Here is a 19,859-nt window from a genome sequence, read left to right on the forward strand (position 1 = left end):
TGAACATTATACAAAGTAATAATAATTAATAAATAAAATATGTGTTTGCACATCAAGTTGGATATTTGACAAATCTTTTGTATAAAAGTATCCAGAAATAATTTTAGACAAAAAATAATGCTTCATTAAATAAAAACAAGACAAGTCAAAGAATGACAAACACTAGTAAAACTTTTAAAAAGAGAAATAAACCAAGCTTCCATGACTTTTAAACCCTGTTTGAAATATTTCCTCATCCTGACCGGTTTGTAGCATAGTTGACTTAGGAAATGTCTTTTGTGTCCAACTGTTACTGGGTCGAAAGCAGTTCCACATTTAGCTTCAAAGGAGTATACAGATTTATTCCTCCCCCTTCCCTGTTGTCAGCCTTCCTCACTCCTTTGCCTAGCAACTGATGACTTCACTAACAAAACTCTGGGAGTAGAATAAAGCAGTTGGTTCCTGCCTTCATTCCCAGTTGTCAAAGATCTCTGAGGCAAAAGCAAAGATCACTTCTCCAGACTAGTCGGCTGGTGCTGGTGTTCAGCTGATTTGTTCTTCCACCTCATGAAAGTAAGCTTGACACTATTTCTACATGGCTTGTACTGAAAATGGGTAAGTACAAAACTGAGTTGAACTCAGTTTAAATTTCAAGGCATAAAAACCATTTGGGTGTTATTAATGTGTTACCAGGACAGGGACAAATGGATCAGGAGGCAAAAGTTAAAAGAGCATATATGTAGATACGATTACTGATTGTAAACATATAAATTATGAAGAAATAGTTGCACTAATAGATCTTGATATGGATTAAAAGAAGTTTTAATACATTTTGTTTCTAATCTGTGATGAATCATAAAGAAAAAATATAATGTTTAAAGAGAATGACTAAGCTTCCTTTGACTTCTGTGAAAGAATAGAATGTTGTGTTCCTGTGCCTACTCCCAGAGACTTCTCATAACATTACTGCTGGAATCAGAGTTCTGACCTTAGTGGGTTATATATCATATAAGAACTTGAAAGATCTGTTACTTTCTGTCCCCTAGGCACTTGTTTGTACTACCTTTGATTGAAAAGGAATTAAACAGGCACAGGGGACAGCCATTATGGGATGTCATGTACTAAAAGTGCCTTCTGGGTGTGTGTGTTGGTGGGGGAGGGAGTGTCATTAGGCTAAGGGAGTATTTACTTGACTACATAGAGGGGGAAACCTGTATTCTTTTATTTCTTATGAAATCTTTGCTGGGTAATGTATTTCCATTTTATTTACATTTTCATTTATTTTCTTTTCTTTTTTCTTTCTTTTTTTATTTTTTTATTTTTATTTTTTGGTTAGGCCTGAAGGGCATAGCCTCTCACCTATAATGATGGTACCTGTGGACAAAAATGGAAGCAAAGAGATACCCCACACTGTGCAGCTTCGGGGTCTGAGTTCCATGTTGAAGGATGATGAGGATGATGCAGATGTCTGGGCCCACTCTCCTCTCTCCTTGAGACCTCTCTTCACTGTGGAGAGAACAGAAGCCCGCATTCCTGAAAATCCAAGAGCTTTGAGACACCCTTTTACACTAACACCTGCTACTGAGGAAAAGTCACTAGCAACAGCAGAAATAAACAGCGCAGAGGGCCTGGACAACCAGAGCCAGAAGAGACATGATTCTATTAATACGTCCCAGGAAGTCTGTGGAAGCCCTCTGGCACTGATGATTGGAGGCCCAAGAGTTGGTAGCAGGGTTCTCGAAAGAAGTGGCAACAACTCAAAGCCATATATCCCTGTGGCTAGAGCCCCTGGGTTCTGTCCACCAAGGGGCTCGCAGTCACGACGCCCTCCATATATGCCCACACTTAGATCGGGGATAATGATGGAAGTGAGCCCAGGAAATGCTAGAATGGCATACAACAGCAACCTGGCTCATGTTTCTTTCCCACTGGGAAGCCCAAGGCATGCGATGGATAACTGGCAGCATAGACCTCCTCTCCCTTTATCAACAAATATTACAGGTTTACCTTGCTCACCTGCTCATTGCTTTCTGCCTGCTCAAACTCCATCATTCAATCCATTTCCCGTGATACCTACTGTTTTTGCTTCTCCATTGGGATTAGGTGCTCCCTTGCTGCCTTATTTTTTTCATCACAACACTGGTGCAATATATTCTCCTCCATACTTAAACTAGAGAGCTTGCAAAGAGAAAGGAGGAAAAAGGGTTGGGGAAAGAGTCGATAGCTGCTTGTTATCTTCATATATAAATTTTCCTACCCTCTTATATTTTGTTTAGCACTAATGTGTCTTATGAGTTTAGGGATCTAATAAAGGTTTCACAATTTTAATTGTTCTAGCTTATGTTTTTTAAATCCAAACCTTAAACTTTGTTGTCTATATTTCAGATAATTAGTGTAGATATGTACTAGTATTTCCTACATAGCTCCTTGAATTATTATCACAGTTAGTCCTTGACTGGTGTTGCATTGTGACTGGGGAAAGGAGCAACTGGGATCTTGTTAGCCAAGTCTAGAGTCTGTAGTTCCTACATGCCTAAAATGAGGATGGTTACTCAAATTTAGATAAATGCTTTAAGGTAAGCTTCACAGTGACAGATCAGAATGTACAGAATCCAAAAAGATGCACACAAAATAGAATGAATCACATGAGAAAATGTATCCTGATAATATCTAACTCAAATACATCCTCCACTCTGTCTGAACAGAAAAAAAAACTTTTATAGTCAGATAGGAGAAAAATCAGGATAAACGATTACAAAATCAGGAAAGTGGGAAAGCCGTACTTCAGGGACTCTACTTGAAGTAGGACCAGCCCTACCCATTCTCCATTTTGCTAAGCATATGGTTTGGTGTACATACTTTTGTTGAGAGAACTGGGGAGAACTAGCACAAGGTTTCTTATCCTTTCTTGGAATGTAGACAGTAAATTTTAATTACAAATGTAAATATTTTAAGTGGAATAATTCTCTCAAACATTGCTATATTTTCTATCACTTCTCTATTTTATTGAATACTTAAAAAATCTATCAAAGGACTCAGATAGTAATGCTGGCAAAACCACGTAACACTGGTATGGACATTGAATACTGGGTCCAAGGATAGCCACTTTGAACTATTTGTAATTTAGTATCTTAGGGAAGTTTCCACAATGATCTATTAGGAAGTATTTCTGAAGATTACTTAAAATGAACATGCCTCACATGTGTTATCGTTGGTAGAAACAGGCATTAAATGCTGATGTAAATGAACCCTACTGGAATGCTAACTATCAATATATTTTAATAGTGTCCAAAAAAAGCACAAGGATTTCTTGGGTTTCTTTTTTTTTTTCCATTTATTTCATAATAGGTTATGCTAAGTGTGCAGGCTGTGGGGTAATTGTGAGCAGAAACATCTGCATGGTGCTTGATAGCATTTCCTTCTCTCTCTTTATGTCCTGAAGCTGGCAGAATTCCATCAGATCACTGTGGCCAGGTCAGCAGGAATATTCAGCAAATTGTTTGACAGCTGCACACTATGAGGTAGCTTAGTTTTAGCATTCCGAACACTTATTGAATTTTCAGGCTTATTGAGCAGGAGACTGGGGCATGCTTTTGTCATACAAATATTTTGGAGCCAGATGTTCAAAGAGTTTTTGACAAGAAATCAAGTTGTTTTCAGAAAGCCATTGCTGTCTCTCCAGAGATTTCCCAAAGGATGAGGTAGATGACAACAGGCAAGGGTCTTCTTTCCTTCTCAAAAAAAGCACTCTGGATATGTGCTGGAAAACAGACTATGTACAATTACACCAATCTATGAGAAATATACTGTAACAAAAAGGTGTCATAATACAGTCTGCTCTTTTTCAACTATGTTCCCCATCTCCTAACACTGTTTATGTGTTTATTATCTTCTATGCCATTTCTGAACACTGAACACATACTAAGCATCAAAGAATAAATATAAACAAAAGGTTATATTTTTGCTCTTGCATTACAGGATAAATATGGTTTTCTTAGTTTATTTAGAGCCTGGTTCTCACATAGCATGCTTCAAATGCATTGAAGTATCAAATAAGCCTGGGGTTCTGGTCTCACATGCAAGAGAAATAAAAATATTTGTGTTTGATCATGGCTTCTATAGAGAATTCTGAATCATAGCATTATCACAGTGTCAAAAATATTTTTCTTTTTTCTTTATTAATAATTGTATTTTATTACATTTAAAATGTTATCCACCTTCCCTGTCTTCTTTCCACAAAACCCTTATCCTATTCCCCCTCCACTTGGAATCCAAGACAGTGCTCCCCAACCCACCCAGCCACTCCTGCTTCATCCCTCTACCATCCCCCATTTCTGAGGCATCAAGCCTCACTTCTTACTGGTGTCAGATGGGGCAACTCTTCTAATTATATACATACATACATACATACATACATACATACATACATACATACAAACACACACACACACACACACACACACACACACACACACACACACACACACACACATCAGGGGCCATGGGTATTTTTAGTTGGTGGTTTCGTCTCTGTTAGCTCTGTTGGGTCTGACAAAAATATTTTTTGTTTAATTTTTTAATTGGATATTTTCTTTGCTTACGTTTTAAATGTTATGCCCTTTCCTGTTTTCCCCTCTGAAATCCCCCATTCCATCCAACCTCCCCATGCCTCTATGAGAGTGTTCCCCAAACCACTCACTCCCTCCCATCTCCCTACCCCGGTTAATTAGCTTAAAATTGGAATTTCTAAATTATTGATTCATCCTGAGCCAATACTAATCCTATTTCGTTATGAAAAGTATTCACAATAACATATTTAACTTTCCTGTTCATGTACATTTTCTTTTTGTCTTGCAAATTTGCACTGTGGTTGAGCTGTTTCTAAATGAAAAGGCAAAAGATTAGTAGCAGCAACATGGATAATTTTCTAACAATAATGTGAATTGGTTAAGTATTTTCTATTCTAAGTATCAACAGTGTCTCAAGAAAATACACGCTAATCTGTTTATTATAGTTCTCATTGAATGCTTACTGATAAACTATGCCAGTCAAATTTTAATGTACTCTATAATGCTTGCAGATACATGAACTTTGTAATATCTCTATGTATTTTCACTGTTTATAATATCCACAGCTTAGATAAAACATGTATACATGCTTCTAATGAAAGCAAAGAAAGACCAAGTATTAAACTTCAAAATAAAAAAATAATAATTCAGACTTTTATATTTTCTAAACTGGGATATTTTAAAATTCCATCTCATTCTTCAGAAAAGTAACATGGACAGTGAATAAGACCAGTTACTTCATATTTTCTGAAATTTTGTATTATGTGTCATATAAAAGCCTTCCTACACAGTGGATGGTTTCAATTAGTAAACAAGTCCACAGTAATTATTTAGAGAGATGCCAGAGTTTCTCTTGTAACTATCATATCACACTATAACAATTGTCTTACATTATTACTCCAGAAAGATATTGATTATCAAGTGTTCTAAATGTATGTTGAGGCTCAGTGATTCTCATCAAAGTTCACTAGCAAAACAAGGGAGAAAAATAAATTATAAACTAGTAAAAAGCACTATTCCTTTTCATAGAGAAATTCCATAGATATCCCAACATATTGCTCAACTACTCTATAATGAGCCAGAACCAAAAGTCCTAAAAAAATCATACCACAAAATTGGGTTATATTGCCTATTTATGTATTTTCTTATGCCAGTATTCCTTTTTATTTTTTATTTGTGTTATACAGAGTAAACAATGTACTTCGTGTTGAAGTCAGACTTCTCAAATATACTCCTGAATGCTGAAATTACAGCTTTGTCACAACATTCAGTTTCATTTTATGTTCATAATAATAAAAGTATAATGTTATAATAAAATACCATATATCATATATCATATTCCATGTTATGTTATATATTATATATTCATATTATGTTATATGTTATACATAATACATCATGTGTCATGTGTCATATAGTATTGGTTAAATAAATCTTAGATTAGAAAACTTAAATACATTACCAGATACATGAAAACATAAATATGACATACTACTTGGATTTAATATAATGTTTTCACATATACATATATTGCATGTCAGAACATTGGAAATGTTTTATTCTGTCATTTTGAGAAATATTATGCACAATTATAATATATAACTAATATACGATGCAATAGTCTTCTGAAATATTTCTGCTGCCCCTTAATATCCATTGATTAAATATTTCCAAGGTATCTTCTCCTTAGTATTCTATATAACTCATGTTAACCATCCCTCATCAGCTTATATAACACTAACTTATTCAGATAATGTATACAAATGAGAACAATTTCTTTCTTTTCTCACATCATATTCTCTAGTTCCTTTAAACTGATGAAAATGGTGAGCTTTCACAGTTTAACTGCCTAATGGTATTTCATTTTGTATACTTAGAGTATCTCTTTTAGACATTCATTGCGTTGCTAGATTCTTAGTTTTTCTTCATGTTTTGTTCATTGGGAAGTGTGCCAACATGCACATAAAAGTGAAGGTTTAATTTCAGAACACTGATTTTATTTACTTCCCATTTATATGAAATTAGTAAAAATTCTGAATTATATAGAAATCTTAGTTTTAAATTTCTGAAGGTCTCACCATGCTGTTTACTGTAAATATTATACTGAATTACAATTCCTTCAACAGCATACATTTTGTTTTCATTTCCCAAACTTCCTCCAATGATTACTGCATTTGGTATGTTTTATAATAGTTATTCTTACTTGGATGAAGAGATACATAATATCAAATTGATGATTTGGTATTTAGTCATGCTAAACACTTAAAAATGTGTTTTCTGAAATGCCTTTTGGGACTGGCCAGTTTTATATTGAGTTTCTATATGGGTTATTGATTTTTTTTTGAGTTCCTTATATATTCTGGATAACCTCTACATGCCATGGGTATAGTTTTATTGCCTTTTTAGGGAAAGGATGGAGGCTCTTGTGGAAGAGGGGAGGAAAGATTGAGAAGCCAGAGAGGTCAAGGACACCACAAGAAAACTTACAATTGGGTTGCCTTCTACACCCTTGATATAGAGTTATTTGCTTTGTAGTATAGATTCTTGTTTTGTCCAGACTCCTGTCTGGCTCCCATCTTTGGAGAAGAATGTACATGTGTCTAATAGGAGCAGAGGAAATTGAACTCTTTAAACTATTGAAGATTGGTTTTGCTCTAAATTGATTGTGACTGCGTCCCCATTCTTCCTATTGAAGTAAAAATGTAATTATATCTTTGATGTTTTATAGGAGCCCACAGTTGAGAGACTATGTAAGCAGCTTCTTCCCAGTATGCTTTGTTCATAGTATAAGTGAAGAAAGTTCATTTCATGCTTCAGACTGTCACTTCACTGATGGTTCCTCTATGGTACTGAAAGTTAGGTTGACTCAAGTTTTATTTGAGGCCTGGTTATCTAAACTCTAGCGTCCATGCTCATATTATAAATATAAATCAATCCACTCAGCCATCTCCCAAACATCAGATATATGGTCATTCTTCTGAAATAAAATTGAACCTTTGCAAGTTTGCACAGGTATTTGAAGACTTAATTACCATGTGTGGAAGATCTTTCTTTTTTTGCATATATTATATTTAATACGTTTTATTTTGCAAACGACTCTTGGAGCACATTAAGTAGTTAATTGGCTTTATTTTCTTTTCAACATTTTATTTGTCTCTGTAATGTAATTGGTGTGAACTCTGTATTTGTTTTCCCCTTGAGTCAGCCTACCACTTTCGCCTTTTCATTATGAAATATTTTATGCTTCCTTCCAAGTGCTCTCCTCACCGAGTCCTTATTTTAATTCACTTTCCTGGTACAAAGTGTTCTAAGATGATTTTATTTCAGAAAAAAAAATGTCGCATCTTCCTCTTGGTATGGAGTCATTCCCTAGTTTGGTTTAACGTCCTTTCATTTCTAGTATGTGTTATGTGTTCCAACTTTTATATCCCCCCCCCCCCGGCATTCGTTCTAATAGAATTAGGAGAATCTATAAATAAAGGCGGCTTCTTAGAATAATGCTTTAATTCTTCTCCTATGTCCCCACTCCCACTTCGGAATTTGCCAGCAGCAGACCCTCTCTGGCAGAGGCTCTGCCCAAGAGGACTGAGTTGTCTTTGCAGCATCTGGTCTGGGGTGCCCCTGGGGAACCGTGCAGGGGTCCAAATTAGGACTCCCATTCAGGACTCTGTATCGCAGTGGCTGCTGGTCCTACCCCTTGATTTCAAAAGAATCAAGGGAGGCTGAGAAGTCTTCAGGAAGTCACTAAGTCAGATCCTGGAGGTTCCTCTTCTGTGGTTGAATTCCTGTTGGTTGTAGACCGGATCTAGACTGTTCATCCCGTCATCGTCTTTGGAGAGTGGAATTCTGGATGATGGCTATAGTTTTCTGCTTTCAATCTTTTCCTGGATTTACATATTTACTGACTGCGTTGGGTTGCTCTCACTAGGCTCTACTTTCTGACTCTGATACTTATTGCCATCGCTGTAGGAACACAGTGGGGTCTGCTAGGCTGAGGAGATGGAAGATCTTTCTATCCTTACCTGATTATGGTATTTTCAATAGATTGAAGCTCAACACTGAGATTAGCAACTGGTCAATATGCAGATAATAAGAGACTTTAGAACACTCAGCCCTAAATGAAACATATGTATTATTTTTTTTCTCATAAGGCTCAGAGATAATTGTGGAAGAGAGCACTAAAAGACTGTAAGAACCTGAAAGACACAATGTTTACATATAATCTCAACATCCTGTGAGACAGGATACACAAGAACTGGATTAGACTAAATTCTACAATAAAAATAGATTGAAAATCCAGTTTGTTCCTTAGACTTGGATAATTGTTAACTGCTGGGAGCAGAGACAGTTTATGAGTGCAGTCCCTGATACCTTGACCATGTTCCAGTGTAAGACTGCATATCAAAACATATTGGACAGAGCAAATTATTGACTTTTTAAACCAACAAAAATGCATAAACAACCAATTAAATAAAGCAATAAAAAATGGCACATGTGTTGGAGAGTTCAAGAGTTAACTTGAACCTCTGCTTTTGCAGAGGACCCCAATTTTGTTGAGCACCCATATGGTAGTACATATGCCTCTGTACCTCAAGTTTCAGAGTATCTGAAGCTTTCTTCTCACCACTATGGTTATAGCACACATATGCATTGCACTTACCTACACTGAGAAAAAATGCCTCAACAGAAGAATCAAGATGACTTTTTTCTCTTTATTGAAAAAAAAAAAAGATTCTCATACAATATGTTCTGAGTATAATTTTCCCTTAATAGCTCAGCCTATGTTCCTTGAACCTACTCACCCATTCAAATCTACATGCTTCCTCTATCTCTCTAATTAGAATATGAACAAATAAGTCAAAAAATGAAACAAACTAAATTACAAACAATTATGAAATAAAATCAAAGAGAAAACATAAATACATCCATACATTTTAGTATATGAGACAAATATTGGAGGGAGGTAGGAAGATGGACCTGGGAAGAGCTGGTGGCATAAATATGATCAAAAATGTTGCATAAAACTCTTAAACAAGTTATAAAATGTAAAAATAATTAAATATTTACATATTATATATTTTTTAGAAAATTGTAAAATAAAATTAATTCATAGGAGAACTACAAAGTATTTTTCAGTATCTCAGTTTTTCAAGAAAACTCCAGGTGACATTTAGTTTGGTAATAGTGATTTCACTATTTTTTTTTGCTAATGGATAAGTATATTATGGATGTAAATTCATTGTATTCTTAATGAAGAAAAATACCTTATGCCGAATAGAATAATATGTACCCAGCAAATCAATCAATCCCACAATAAAGGTCTTTGAACATAGTTTAGTGTTTAATAATATAATTTTCTATGAAATGTAATTTGGTAACTAGATTGTTTTATCATTCACATTATAGAAAGGTTTGACTTCAGACAATGATTATTGATGGACAGAGTTTGTGCATCTAAGAAAAGAAAAAAAAAAAAAACAGATGGAGAAAAACAGAAGAATAAAAATAGAGAGGGGTGGAGATATTAGAGATGAAATTCCTTAGAGTAGAAAACAGCTGCTAATTTGAATTGCTGTGGGAAAATAAATGTGGATGTGGCAGAATGTAAGCTGAAGATGTTGTAGCAGTTTGTAAAAAATAAGTGTCACATAATAAGTGCTTCATAATAAGAAAGGAGATATGTAGAGACCACATATTTCACAGAGTAGGGGTTATGTGATTAGAGAAATATCCAGCCTTCTTACAAATGAATGTATCTTAGTTACTTCATTCCTTCCTATACATATCATCTCTCCTTAGATAGAAGGCAGTCTCATACTCCTTGTGCAAAACCGGTAGCTCTTTATGGCTTAAGTTTCATTAATCCCCCAAATTGGCGTTGGCAAACAAACATAACATCATGAAAGTTAGTTTCAATAATTAAGCGGGTATATAAGGAATTAAATTTAATTGAATAATTTTCTCTTCAAGTTCATAAATATAACAGGGCTTGAGGAATTCATTTCTTAATTTAACTACAGTATTTTCCTTGTACTGAGGTCAGTTTATAACTTTCATTTTTTCTCTTTCACTATTCCCATTGACTCATAACTCTAAGAATTATTTTCTGACTTTATGTTCATTTTCTCAAAGGCAGCATTTGTATATGATTAAAGTATAGTATTTTGTGCATTGCATTGATCATCAGTGGTATTCAATGGATAGTAAGTCATTTACAATGTTCAGTAATGAAAGGCAATATTTAATGCCCTAGATAAAGATTAATTATTCAGACAATGAAAGCTAGAAGATCCTGAACTGACATCATAAAAGACCTCAAGAGAAAAAAAAATGTGAGCCCAGATTACTATATCCAGCAAAACTCTCAATTACGATAGAGAGACCAAAGTATTCTAAGACAAAAGCAAATTTACAGAAATCTGTTCACAAATCCTGTCCTATAAATGATAATAGATAAAAAAATTCTACCAAAAAGTCAGAAACTTCACCCTAAGAAAAGCAATAAGTTAATTTTCTTGCAACTAACCCAAAAGAAGCAAAGCACACAAACATAATTATACCTCTAACAACAAAAATAGCAGGAAACACCAATCACTCACTATTCCTTAATATCTCTTAACATCAGTAGACTCAATTCCCCAATAAAAATGCCTAGACTATCAGACTGGATATTTAATAAGATCCAGCATTTTGATGAACTCAGGAAACTCATCTCAGAGACAAAGACAGGCACTACCTCAGAGTAGGAGGTTGGGAAAAAAAGAGCTTTCCAAGCAAATGGTCTCAAGAAACAGGTTGGAGTAGCCATCCTAATATCAAATGAAATAGATTTTCAACCAAAAGTTATCAAAAGAGATAAGAAAGGACACTTTTTACTCATTAAAAACAATCTATCAAGATGAACTATCAATCTTAAACATCTATGCTCCACCCACATTCAAAAAAAAAAAAACAAACAAAATAAAACAACAGTCTACTAAAACTCAAAGCATATATTGCTACACCACACACAATAGTAGTGGTAGACTTCAGCACCTCACTCTCATCAATGGACAGACAGTGGAAGCATAAACTGAACAGACACACAGAAAAACTAACAGAAATTATGTATGAACCAAATGGAATTAATAGACATCTACTGAACATTTCATTCTAAAACAAAAGAATATATCTTCTTTTCAGCACCTCCCAGAACCTTCTCAAAAATTGACCATAATGTCAGTCACAAAACATGCCTCAATAGATATAAGATTGAAATACTCCCATGTACCCTATCAGATCACCATGGACTAAGGCTGATCTTCAACAACAACAACAACAACAAGCCCAAATACACATGGAAGCTCAATAATGCTATACTCAATGATAGCTTGGTTAAGGAAGAAATAAAGAAACAAATGAAAGACTTTTTAGCAAGTGAAAGGTCTGTATGATAAGAATTTCAATTTATTTCAAATTTTAGTTTTTATTCATCTAAGAATGAGAAGTTATCCATGTCTCTGGATACATATGTAGCAGAGAATGGTCTTATCTGACATCAATAGGAGGGGGGAAGCCCTTGTTCCTGTTGAGGCTCTATGCCCCAGCATAGGGTGATGCTAGAGGGGTGAGGCAGAAGTGGGTGAGTGGAAAGAGAAGCACCCTCATAGAGGCTAAGAGGAGGGGGAGAAGGGGGATTGAATGGGGGGCTATAGGGATAATCAGGGATGGAGCTATCATTTGAAATGTAAATTAATTAAATGATTAACAAAAAAGAAAGAAAATATGGAAATATCTTAGAAAATAAAAATAAAAAAGAGAATTCTATTAGTTGAAGATTAGTCTGGGTAGATACTAGTGGTTATGTGTAACATCTTACCTACAACATTTTAAAAAACACTTCAACTATGCCAGTTAAGGAAGAAAAAAACTAGAAGTAAATTTTCGAAACTAGGAAATGTCTAGTTCCAATTTGGGTATATTAAAATGATCATCAGAACAATAATAAACTGTACAATTTTAAAAATAAAGTCATTTGCATTTTACTTAGTTATTTCGTTAAATGTGACAAATAACTTCATTCAGAAGCAAAGTGGTTGTACATGTCAGAGATAGCAGAGCAGGCTCTTTAAATTAGAGTACTCAAGGATGTCTCTTATTTTTTGAGGCCTTCTTCTGTAGAGTCCAAAAGAAGGAACTGATTACTAAGGCTGAGCTGTGAGTTGTCTGTTTTAATGATTAGCTTGAATTATTAGAGTTTTACTTTATTAAGCATGTTGTTTCCTCGATGCCTGATACTTCAAAGCATATACCTGAAGAATTATGTATAGGTATATAATGAAAAAATAGCAGTTATTTTCCCCCTAAATGTTCAGTCAGGGGATATAGTTTCCCTTACTGTGAATCTCTCAAAAGTCAGTTAAAGCAAGATTTCCCCCTTGTTTCCCAGCCTGAAATATTTCAGGTTTAGTTTGAACAGAAAGTAGAGCATTGCCATAGAATTAATTGTCCAGGTGGATCTTCTCATCACATTGCTTTCAGTGGAGTGTACATAGTATTTCAAGCAAGTCAGTGTTGCAGGTAGTCACATGTACTATTAAGAAAGAGATATATGTGTAGTTCACAAGAAGCATCCCAGGATGCTAAACTTTCTCTGCTCCTGCCTGCCAGAACCACTGAGTAGAACCTTTCCCAGATCTGTCACTTCCTTAAGCCATTCGCTCTCAGAATCAGAAGAAGTATCTGGTCTGTCTCTTATGATGAGTCTCTTCACTTCCCTTATAAGTTCATTAGTTGCTACCTGTCAGTAACCTTTGTTAACATCTTTGGTTATTATCAGTGTTGTTTCTGCTGACAGAAAGCTTCCTGGCATAGAATGCCAAATGGTTCCTTTTTCTCTCTACGTACCTACTTGTGAATTGCTTTCATTTGTTTGTTTACTATTTTGTAGAAAAATGAGTTTTCATACAATAATTCAGATTAAGTTTTCTCCTCCAACAACTTTTCCCAGTTGTAAAAAACCCTAAAATTTTAAGAAGAAAAACACAAATGCACTTTAGATAAAAGAAAAAAAGAAATAGTTCAAACAAAATGTCAAAGTTCTTCAGTTTTCTTTTGTTTTTGCTAATATTTATTTTTATGATTATTATGCTTTTGTAATTAAAATCAAGAGCAGATTATACATAATTTCTAGTACACAATTGAAGTTTTATTTCAATTATTTAAAATAGAAAATATATGACATAGTATAAAATAGTATTATAATTTATGCTCATAATTTTGACTAAATTAGCACTCAGAGAAAAACAATGAATAGAGAAAATAAGGTATGTTTAAAATAGTAGCAGTAATCTCCATTAAGGGGTTTAATTAGAGCTACTGAGTAACATATAATTGCAACATTTTATTTCTTGGCCTTTAGCAAAATTAGTCTATATGTGAATGGTGTTACTAAAGGCTTGATATTTGGATGCACACTTACTTTCACAAGACATTAATAATAAATCACTAGAGCATAGGTAAGGCAGGCTGGGTATCAGGAGGCTGAGTCAAAAAAAAAAAAAAAAAGAATCTGTCTTCTACCACAGTTTTAGTTATACAAAAGGTCAAACACAAATAGGTCAGCTGAAGCAGCATGGCGCAGTTCAGTTTTAAACCTTTAAATATACAGTTCTTTTTCAACTCATTTTTCCATTGAACTATAATGGTTCTAGTTTTAGTATTTGTAGCAGAGACCAGCATAAGTGAGTTATGGCCAGAAAAATGTCAGAGGCATATAAATGAATCCTATTTCTAATATTTACAGAAAAAGTGTCCTTGAAATATCATAATATACAGTTTAATTTCTTCCCTCTTGACTTGCTTATTTTGTTAATTTTATGCAATTGGAAAACAGGATTAACTTAAGAAAGGAGTATTTTAAAACTACTTATAACTTACCATAGGTTACAAAACTCTTATAATAAAGTGTCTCTAACTTATTATTACAAAGCTTATACTTGAAATTTATTCTGAACAACAGACCAACTGTTTATTGTGAATTTGCACTCCGTATGAAGATTGCTAGTCAAAGATGTACAAGCTAGAGTAGAAATTCTGTCTGCATTAGGTGTCATAAGCAGTACATCTCAGGAAGACAAAACATTTTATAATTTGTCTACCCCAAGTATATTTTTTCTAATTTGTCTAGAAAAGCAGTAAAGACTAATTGTAGATTAGATTAATAACTAATGATTCCCAGCACCTTCATATTTGATAAGATGAGAATATTCTTAAATGGCATGATTCCAGTTTAAAGAAACCACATTTTAGATATTGATTGAATTTAAAGGTAATTACCAGTTCACATGCACAGCAAATGATAAAAGAGCAGCAGGCTCTCAACAGCAAATTACTGGCTGGAAAGCTACCATTAGACATGGAAGGTGGATTCATATGAAAAAGTAAACTAAAAATATTCCTAACAAGAAAAAGTCACTTTAAAAGCATATCTACAAAGGAAATCCCTTGAAACTTCACTTATGTACTCTTTAATAAACATTTCTAATTGGTAAAATATAAAAACATGACTAGAATGTCCAAATCCAAGTACCAGGGAAGCATTTTAAAATACTGGGAATATAATTTGACTGCACTACTCAAACATTAAAAGTAATAACATAAATTCATGATAAATATGTACTATAGTATAAATAAAATTCACTATAGAACCTACCAGAAACAGTATGACTACTAACAGATATAAATATAATATATTGACACGTTTTTCAGGAACAAAGTAATTTTGCTTTCCAGCTACTTTTAATCTAATTTGGGCTTTTTTTTTTATTTGCTTTTCTCCTCTAATTTGTAGGAGTGTCTTAAAACTGATGAATTTTATAAAAAATTCTACATACAACTCAGCTGCATTCATAGTTCATATGATGAAAAATATCTACATGTTTCTGAGTAAACATCATTTGGGTTTAGCTGTGAATGGAAATGATGTATAATTAGTACTTCTTCGTGGCATTATAAAACTTCTTAGCACATTTGTATTAATCCTCTATAACAGATAAAAGTTCCAAAAAGCATAATTTCTATGTGGAAATTTTATAGTTCTAAATTCCAAAAATATAAATTTAAATCTTATTATATATATTTCTTCTATGTCTAACCAGAATCATGGTAAGCAGGATCTAAGTAGATTTTTTTTTTAATGAATGAAGAATATCTTCTTGTTTATCATGTTCTGCTACCTAAGAAAATGAGAAAATACTCAAAATCATGTGTACCATTAGGCAGATAAGAACATAGATTCTTGTATTTTTTTTAATAAAGTGATGGATGATATAGATAAAACTCAAAGAAAAAGTTAAAAATTAAAAGTAAAAAAATTCATTAATTTAGAAGGCCAGAAGATATATGAAAGTATGATTATTCTTGAGGAAATAGAGACATGGAGAGAAGGTATTTATTAATTTGAAGTATGTTTTTATTTTAATAAAATTTTCTTTAGAAATAAAGTAGCATATTTCACATTTCAGGCATCTTCTCTTTAATTCATCATATATTCATTTTACATTCTGACTGCAGCAGCCTCCTCCCTCTTCCCCTCCCAGTTTCACTCTAAAATACCCCTCTCCTCATCCCCCTCTCTCCTCCTCTGAGAACAGAAGTCACTCCCCATGGATCCCAACTTGCCCTGATAGAAGAAGTCACAGCAGGACTAGGCATATCCTTTTCCACTGGTGCCAAACAGGGCAGCCCAGCTAGAGGAAGTGACCCAAACAGTCTCAGACCCCACTCTACTTGTTAGAGATTCCATATGGAGACCATGGTTCAAACCTGATATATATATATATATATATATATGTGTGTGTGTGTGTGTGTGTGTGTGTGTGTGTGTGTGTGTGTGTGTGTGTGTGTGTGTGTAGGGGGCCTAGCCCCAGCCCATGCATATACTCTTTGATTAGTGGATGAATCTCTGTGAGCATCCAGAAGCCTAGTTTAGTCGACTCTGTAGATCATGTGGTGTCCTTTTTTGTTTACCTCCTTGTGTTGAAACTTTCCACTCCCTCAGTCCTTATTCCTACTCTTCCACAAGACTCCTGAACTCTACCTAGTATTTGGCTGTAGGTCTCTGCATCTGTTTACTTCACTGCTGGCTAAAGCCTCTCAAGCAGCAGTTATGCTATGTTTCTGTCTGCAAGTGAAAGACCCTCTCAGAGGGGAGAACCTCAGTCAGGTCTCGGGATAACAGGACCACCCAAGAACTCATGACAGACTGTCCTTGCTGCAATTACATGAGGTTTTTAAATTGACCAGTGCACTGGGGTCAAGACTCATATCCCATGTAGTCATAGCGGAGTCTGACCCCAAGTGACTGAGAGAAGGGGTTTTGAAGGAAAACAAACCACAGCCTGGGGGGGGGGTGGATACATCACTGGAGAATACCAAAAATACCAGTGAAGAATCATAAGGGAAATGCCTGGTTTCTCAAGATTGCCTATAAGGTAAAAATTACAAGTGAAGAATTGTGAGGGGGATATCCGGTTTCTCAAGATTGTATATGATGTGTTATTTAACTTTTATGTTTTTATGGTCAGTCAGTTTCTAAAACAGAGTCACCCTGACCTTAAGGCCATAAATTCTTTATGGTTAGCCAGTTTCTGAAACAAAGTCACTGAACCTGCTATCTTACATTTTAGATTTATTCTACCTGCTAGGTGTATTCTACTTTACTTGTTAGGAGGTCAAAATTTATCTTGGTCACACAGCATTGGGACCTCTGTTCCCACCCAACTACTTTGGGGAGCAATACAGGGCTCGGCCCATCTGCTACCTGGACCAGCAGTTCCCAAAGGTTTAAAGACTGGTGATAGGGGATCTGGGCAGCCAGGGAGCAGAGAGATCTCTGCTGAGTGCACACAGAAAGGGCTCCCCTGACCTGCCTGATCCAGGGACCAGGAACCCTGCATTGGGACCTCTGTCACCACCCGGCAGCTTTGGGGTGCAGAAAAGGACTCTGACCATCCTCCACCTGGACCAGTGAAAATCCAGGGACACAGACCAGGTACAAGGGAAAGGCAAGAACATATCACTGACAACAAGATGGCAAGAGGAAAAAGAAAGAGCATATCCCAAGGAAACCGAGACAACCTGGCAACACCAGTACCCAGCTCTTCCATCACAGCAAATATTGGAATGCCAAACACTCCAGAAAAAGAAGATGCAGACCTAAAATCATACCTCAAGACAATGATAGAGATCCTTAAACAAGAACATGAGGAACATCAAAAACGATCAGAAGCTTTTAAAGAGGAAACAAGAAAAACACTCAAAGACCTCAAAGAACTAAAAGAAAACAGAACCAAAGAGATGAAGGAATGGAAGAAGAATTTTAAAATGGAAATTGACAAAATAAAGAAAACACTAAAAGAGACAACACTAGAGGTAGAACACCTAAAAAAGAAATCAGGAGTCACAGAAGCAAGTATTTCCAATAGACTACAAGAGATGAAAGAGAGAATCTCGGGGGCAGAAGACAATATGGTAAACAGACAAAACAGCCAGAGAAGATGCAAAAACCAAAAAGCTTTTAACCCAAAATGTCCAGGAGATCCAGGAAACAATGAGAAGACCAAACTTAAGGATAATAGGACTAGAAGAGATAGAAGAATATCAACTAAGAGGCACAGTATATATCTTCAACAAAATTGTAGAAGAAAACTTCCCTACCCTTAAGAATGAGATGACCACAAGCATAAAAGAAGCCTTTAGAACTCCAAATAGGTTGGACCAGATAACAAATTCCTCCCGACACATAATAGTCGAAACACCAAGTGCCCAAAGCAAAGAAAGAATACTAAAAGCAGTAAGGGAAAAAGGTCAGGTAACATATAAAGGCAGGCCAATCAGACTCACACCCGATTTCTCAACAGAGACTACAAAAACTAGAAGAGCCTGGACAGACATCATGGAGAACCTAAGAGAGCACAAGTGCCAGCCCAAGCTGCTATACCCAGCAATACTATCAATCACCATAGATGAAGAGATGAAGATATTTCAAAACAAATCAAAATTTACACAATATCTGACCACAAACCCAGCACTACAACGAATTATAGGTGGAAAACCCAATACAATAAGGGGAACTACATCCTAGTAAAAACAAGAAAACTACTAAGCAAGAAAACCAAAAGAAGAAAGAGACACAGACACAACTCAACCTACAAAAGCAATAATAGCAGGAAACAGAAACCACTATTCCTTGATATCTATTAACATAAATGGACTCAACTCTGCAATAAAGACACTTAGGCTATAAGACTGGATAAATAAACAAAATCCAGCATTTTGCTGCATACAGGAAACTCATCTCAGAGACAGAGACAAACACTATCTCAGAGTAAAAGGGTGGGGATAAAACTTCCATGCAAACAGCCCCAAGAAGCAAGCTGGAGTGGCTATTCTAATATTGAATGAAGTAAATTTCCATCCAAAATTTATCAAAAAAGATAAGGAAGGACACTTTTTACTCATTACAGGGGAAATCTGTCAGGAGCAACACTCAATCCTTAACATATATATTCCAAATACAAAATGACCCATATTCATAAAAAACCCTACTAAAGTTCAAAAATACATTTCACCCCACATATTAATATTGGGAGACTTTGATACCCCACTGTCACCAATGGACAGATCATGGAAACAGAAACTGAACAAGGACACTCTAAAACTAGCAGAGACTATGAAACAACTTTAATTAATAGATATCTACAGGACATTTCATCCTAAAGTAACAAAAATACACCTTCTTCTCAGCACCCCATGGCACCTTCTCAAAAATTGACCACATAATTGGACACAGAATGAGCCTCTATTGATATAAGAAGATTGAAATACTCGTATGTATCCTCTCAGATCACCATGGTCTACAGCTGGTCTTTAACAACAACAAAGACAACAAAAAGCCCACATACACATGGAAACTAAACAATGCTCTGTTAAACGATAGCAGGGTCAAAGAAGAAATAAAAAAAGGAATTAAGGATTTTCTAGAATTCAATGAAAACAAAAACACAACATACCCAAACCTATGGGATGCAAAGAAAGCAGTACTGAGAGGAAAACTCATAGCCCTAAGTGCTTCCAAAATGAAACTGGAGAGAGCATACATGAGCAACTTGACAGCACAGCTAAAAGCCCTAGAACAAAAGGAAGCAGATACACCCAAGAAGAGTAGATGGCAAGAAATAATCAAAATTAGGGCAGAAATAGACCAAATAGAAACAAAAAGAACCATTGAAAGAATCAACAAAACCAAGAGTTGGTTCTTTGAGAAAATCA

At 35.2% G+C, this 19,859-nt stretch overlaps 1 protein-coding gene across 1 annotated transcript; it reads left to right on the plus strand.

Annotated features, from left to right (window-relative positions):
• Nucleotides 1–574: 574 nt before the first annotated feature.
• Nucleotides 575–2,153, plus strand: PRR32 (proline rich 32; the record flags this gene model as incomplete). Its single annotated transcript, XM_080911111.1, has 2 exons — nucleotides 575–594; nucleotides 1,316–2,153. 2 exons carry the CDS (start codon nucleotides 575–577, stop codon nucleotides 2,151–2,153), a joined length of 858 nt encoding a protein of 285 aa, XP_080767237.1.
• Between the last annotated feature and the right edge of the window lie 17,706 nt (nucleotides 2,154–19,859).

The sequence above is a fragment of the Micromys minutus genome, assembly GCF_963924665.1.
Source record: "Micromys minutus genome assembly, chromosome: X".
NCBI lineage: Eukaryota > Metazoa > Chordata > Mammalia > Rodentia > Muridae > Micromys > Micromys minutus.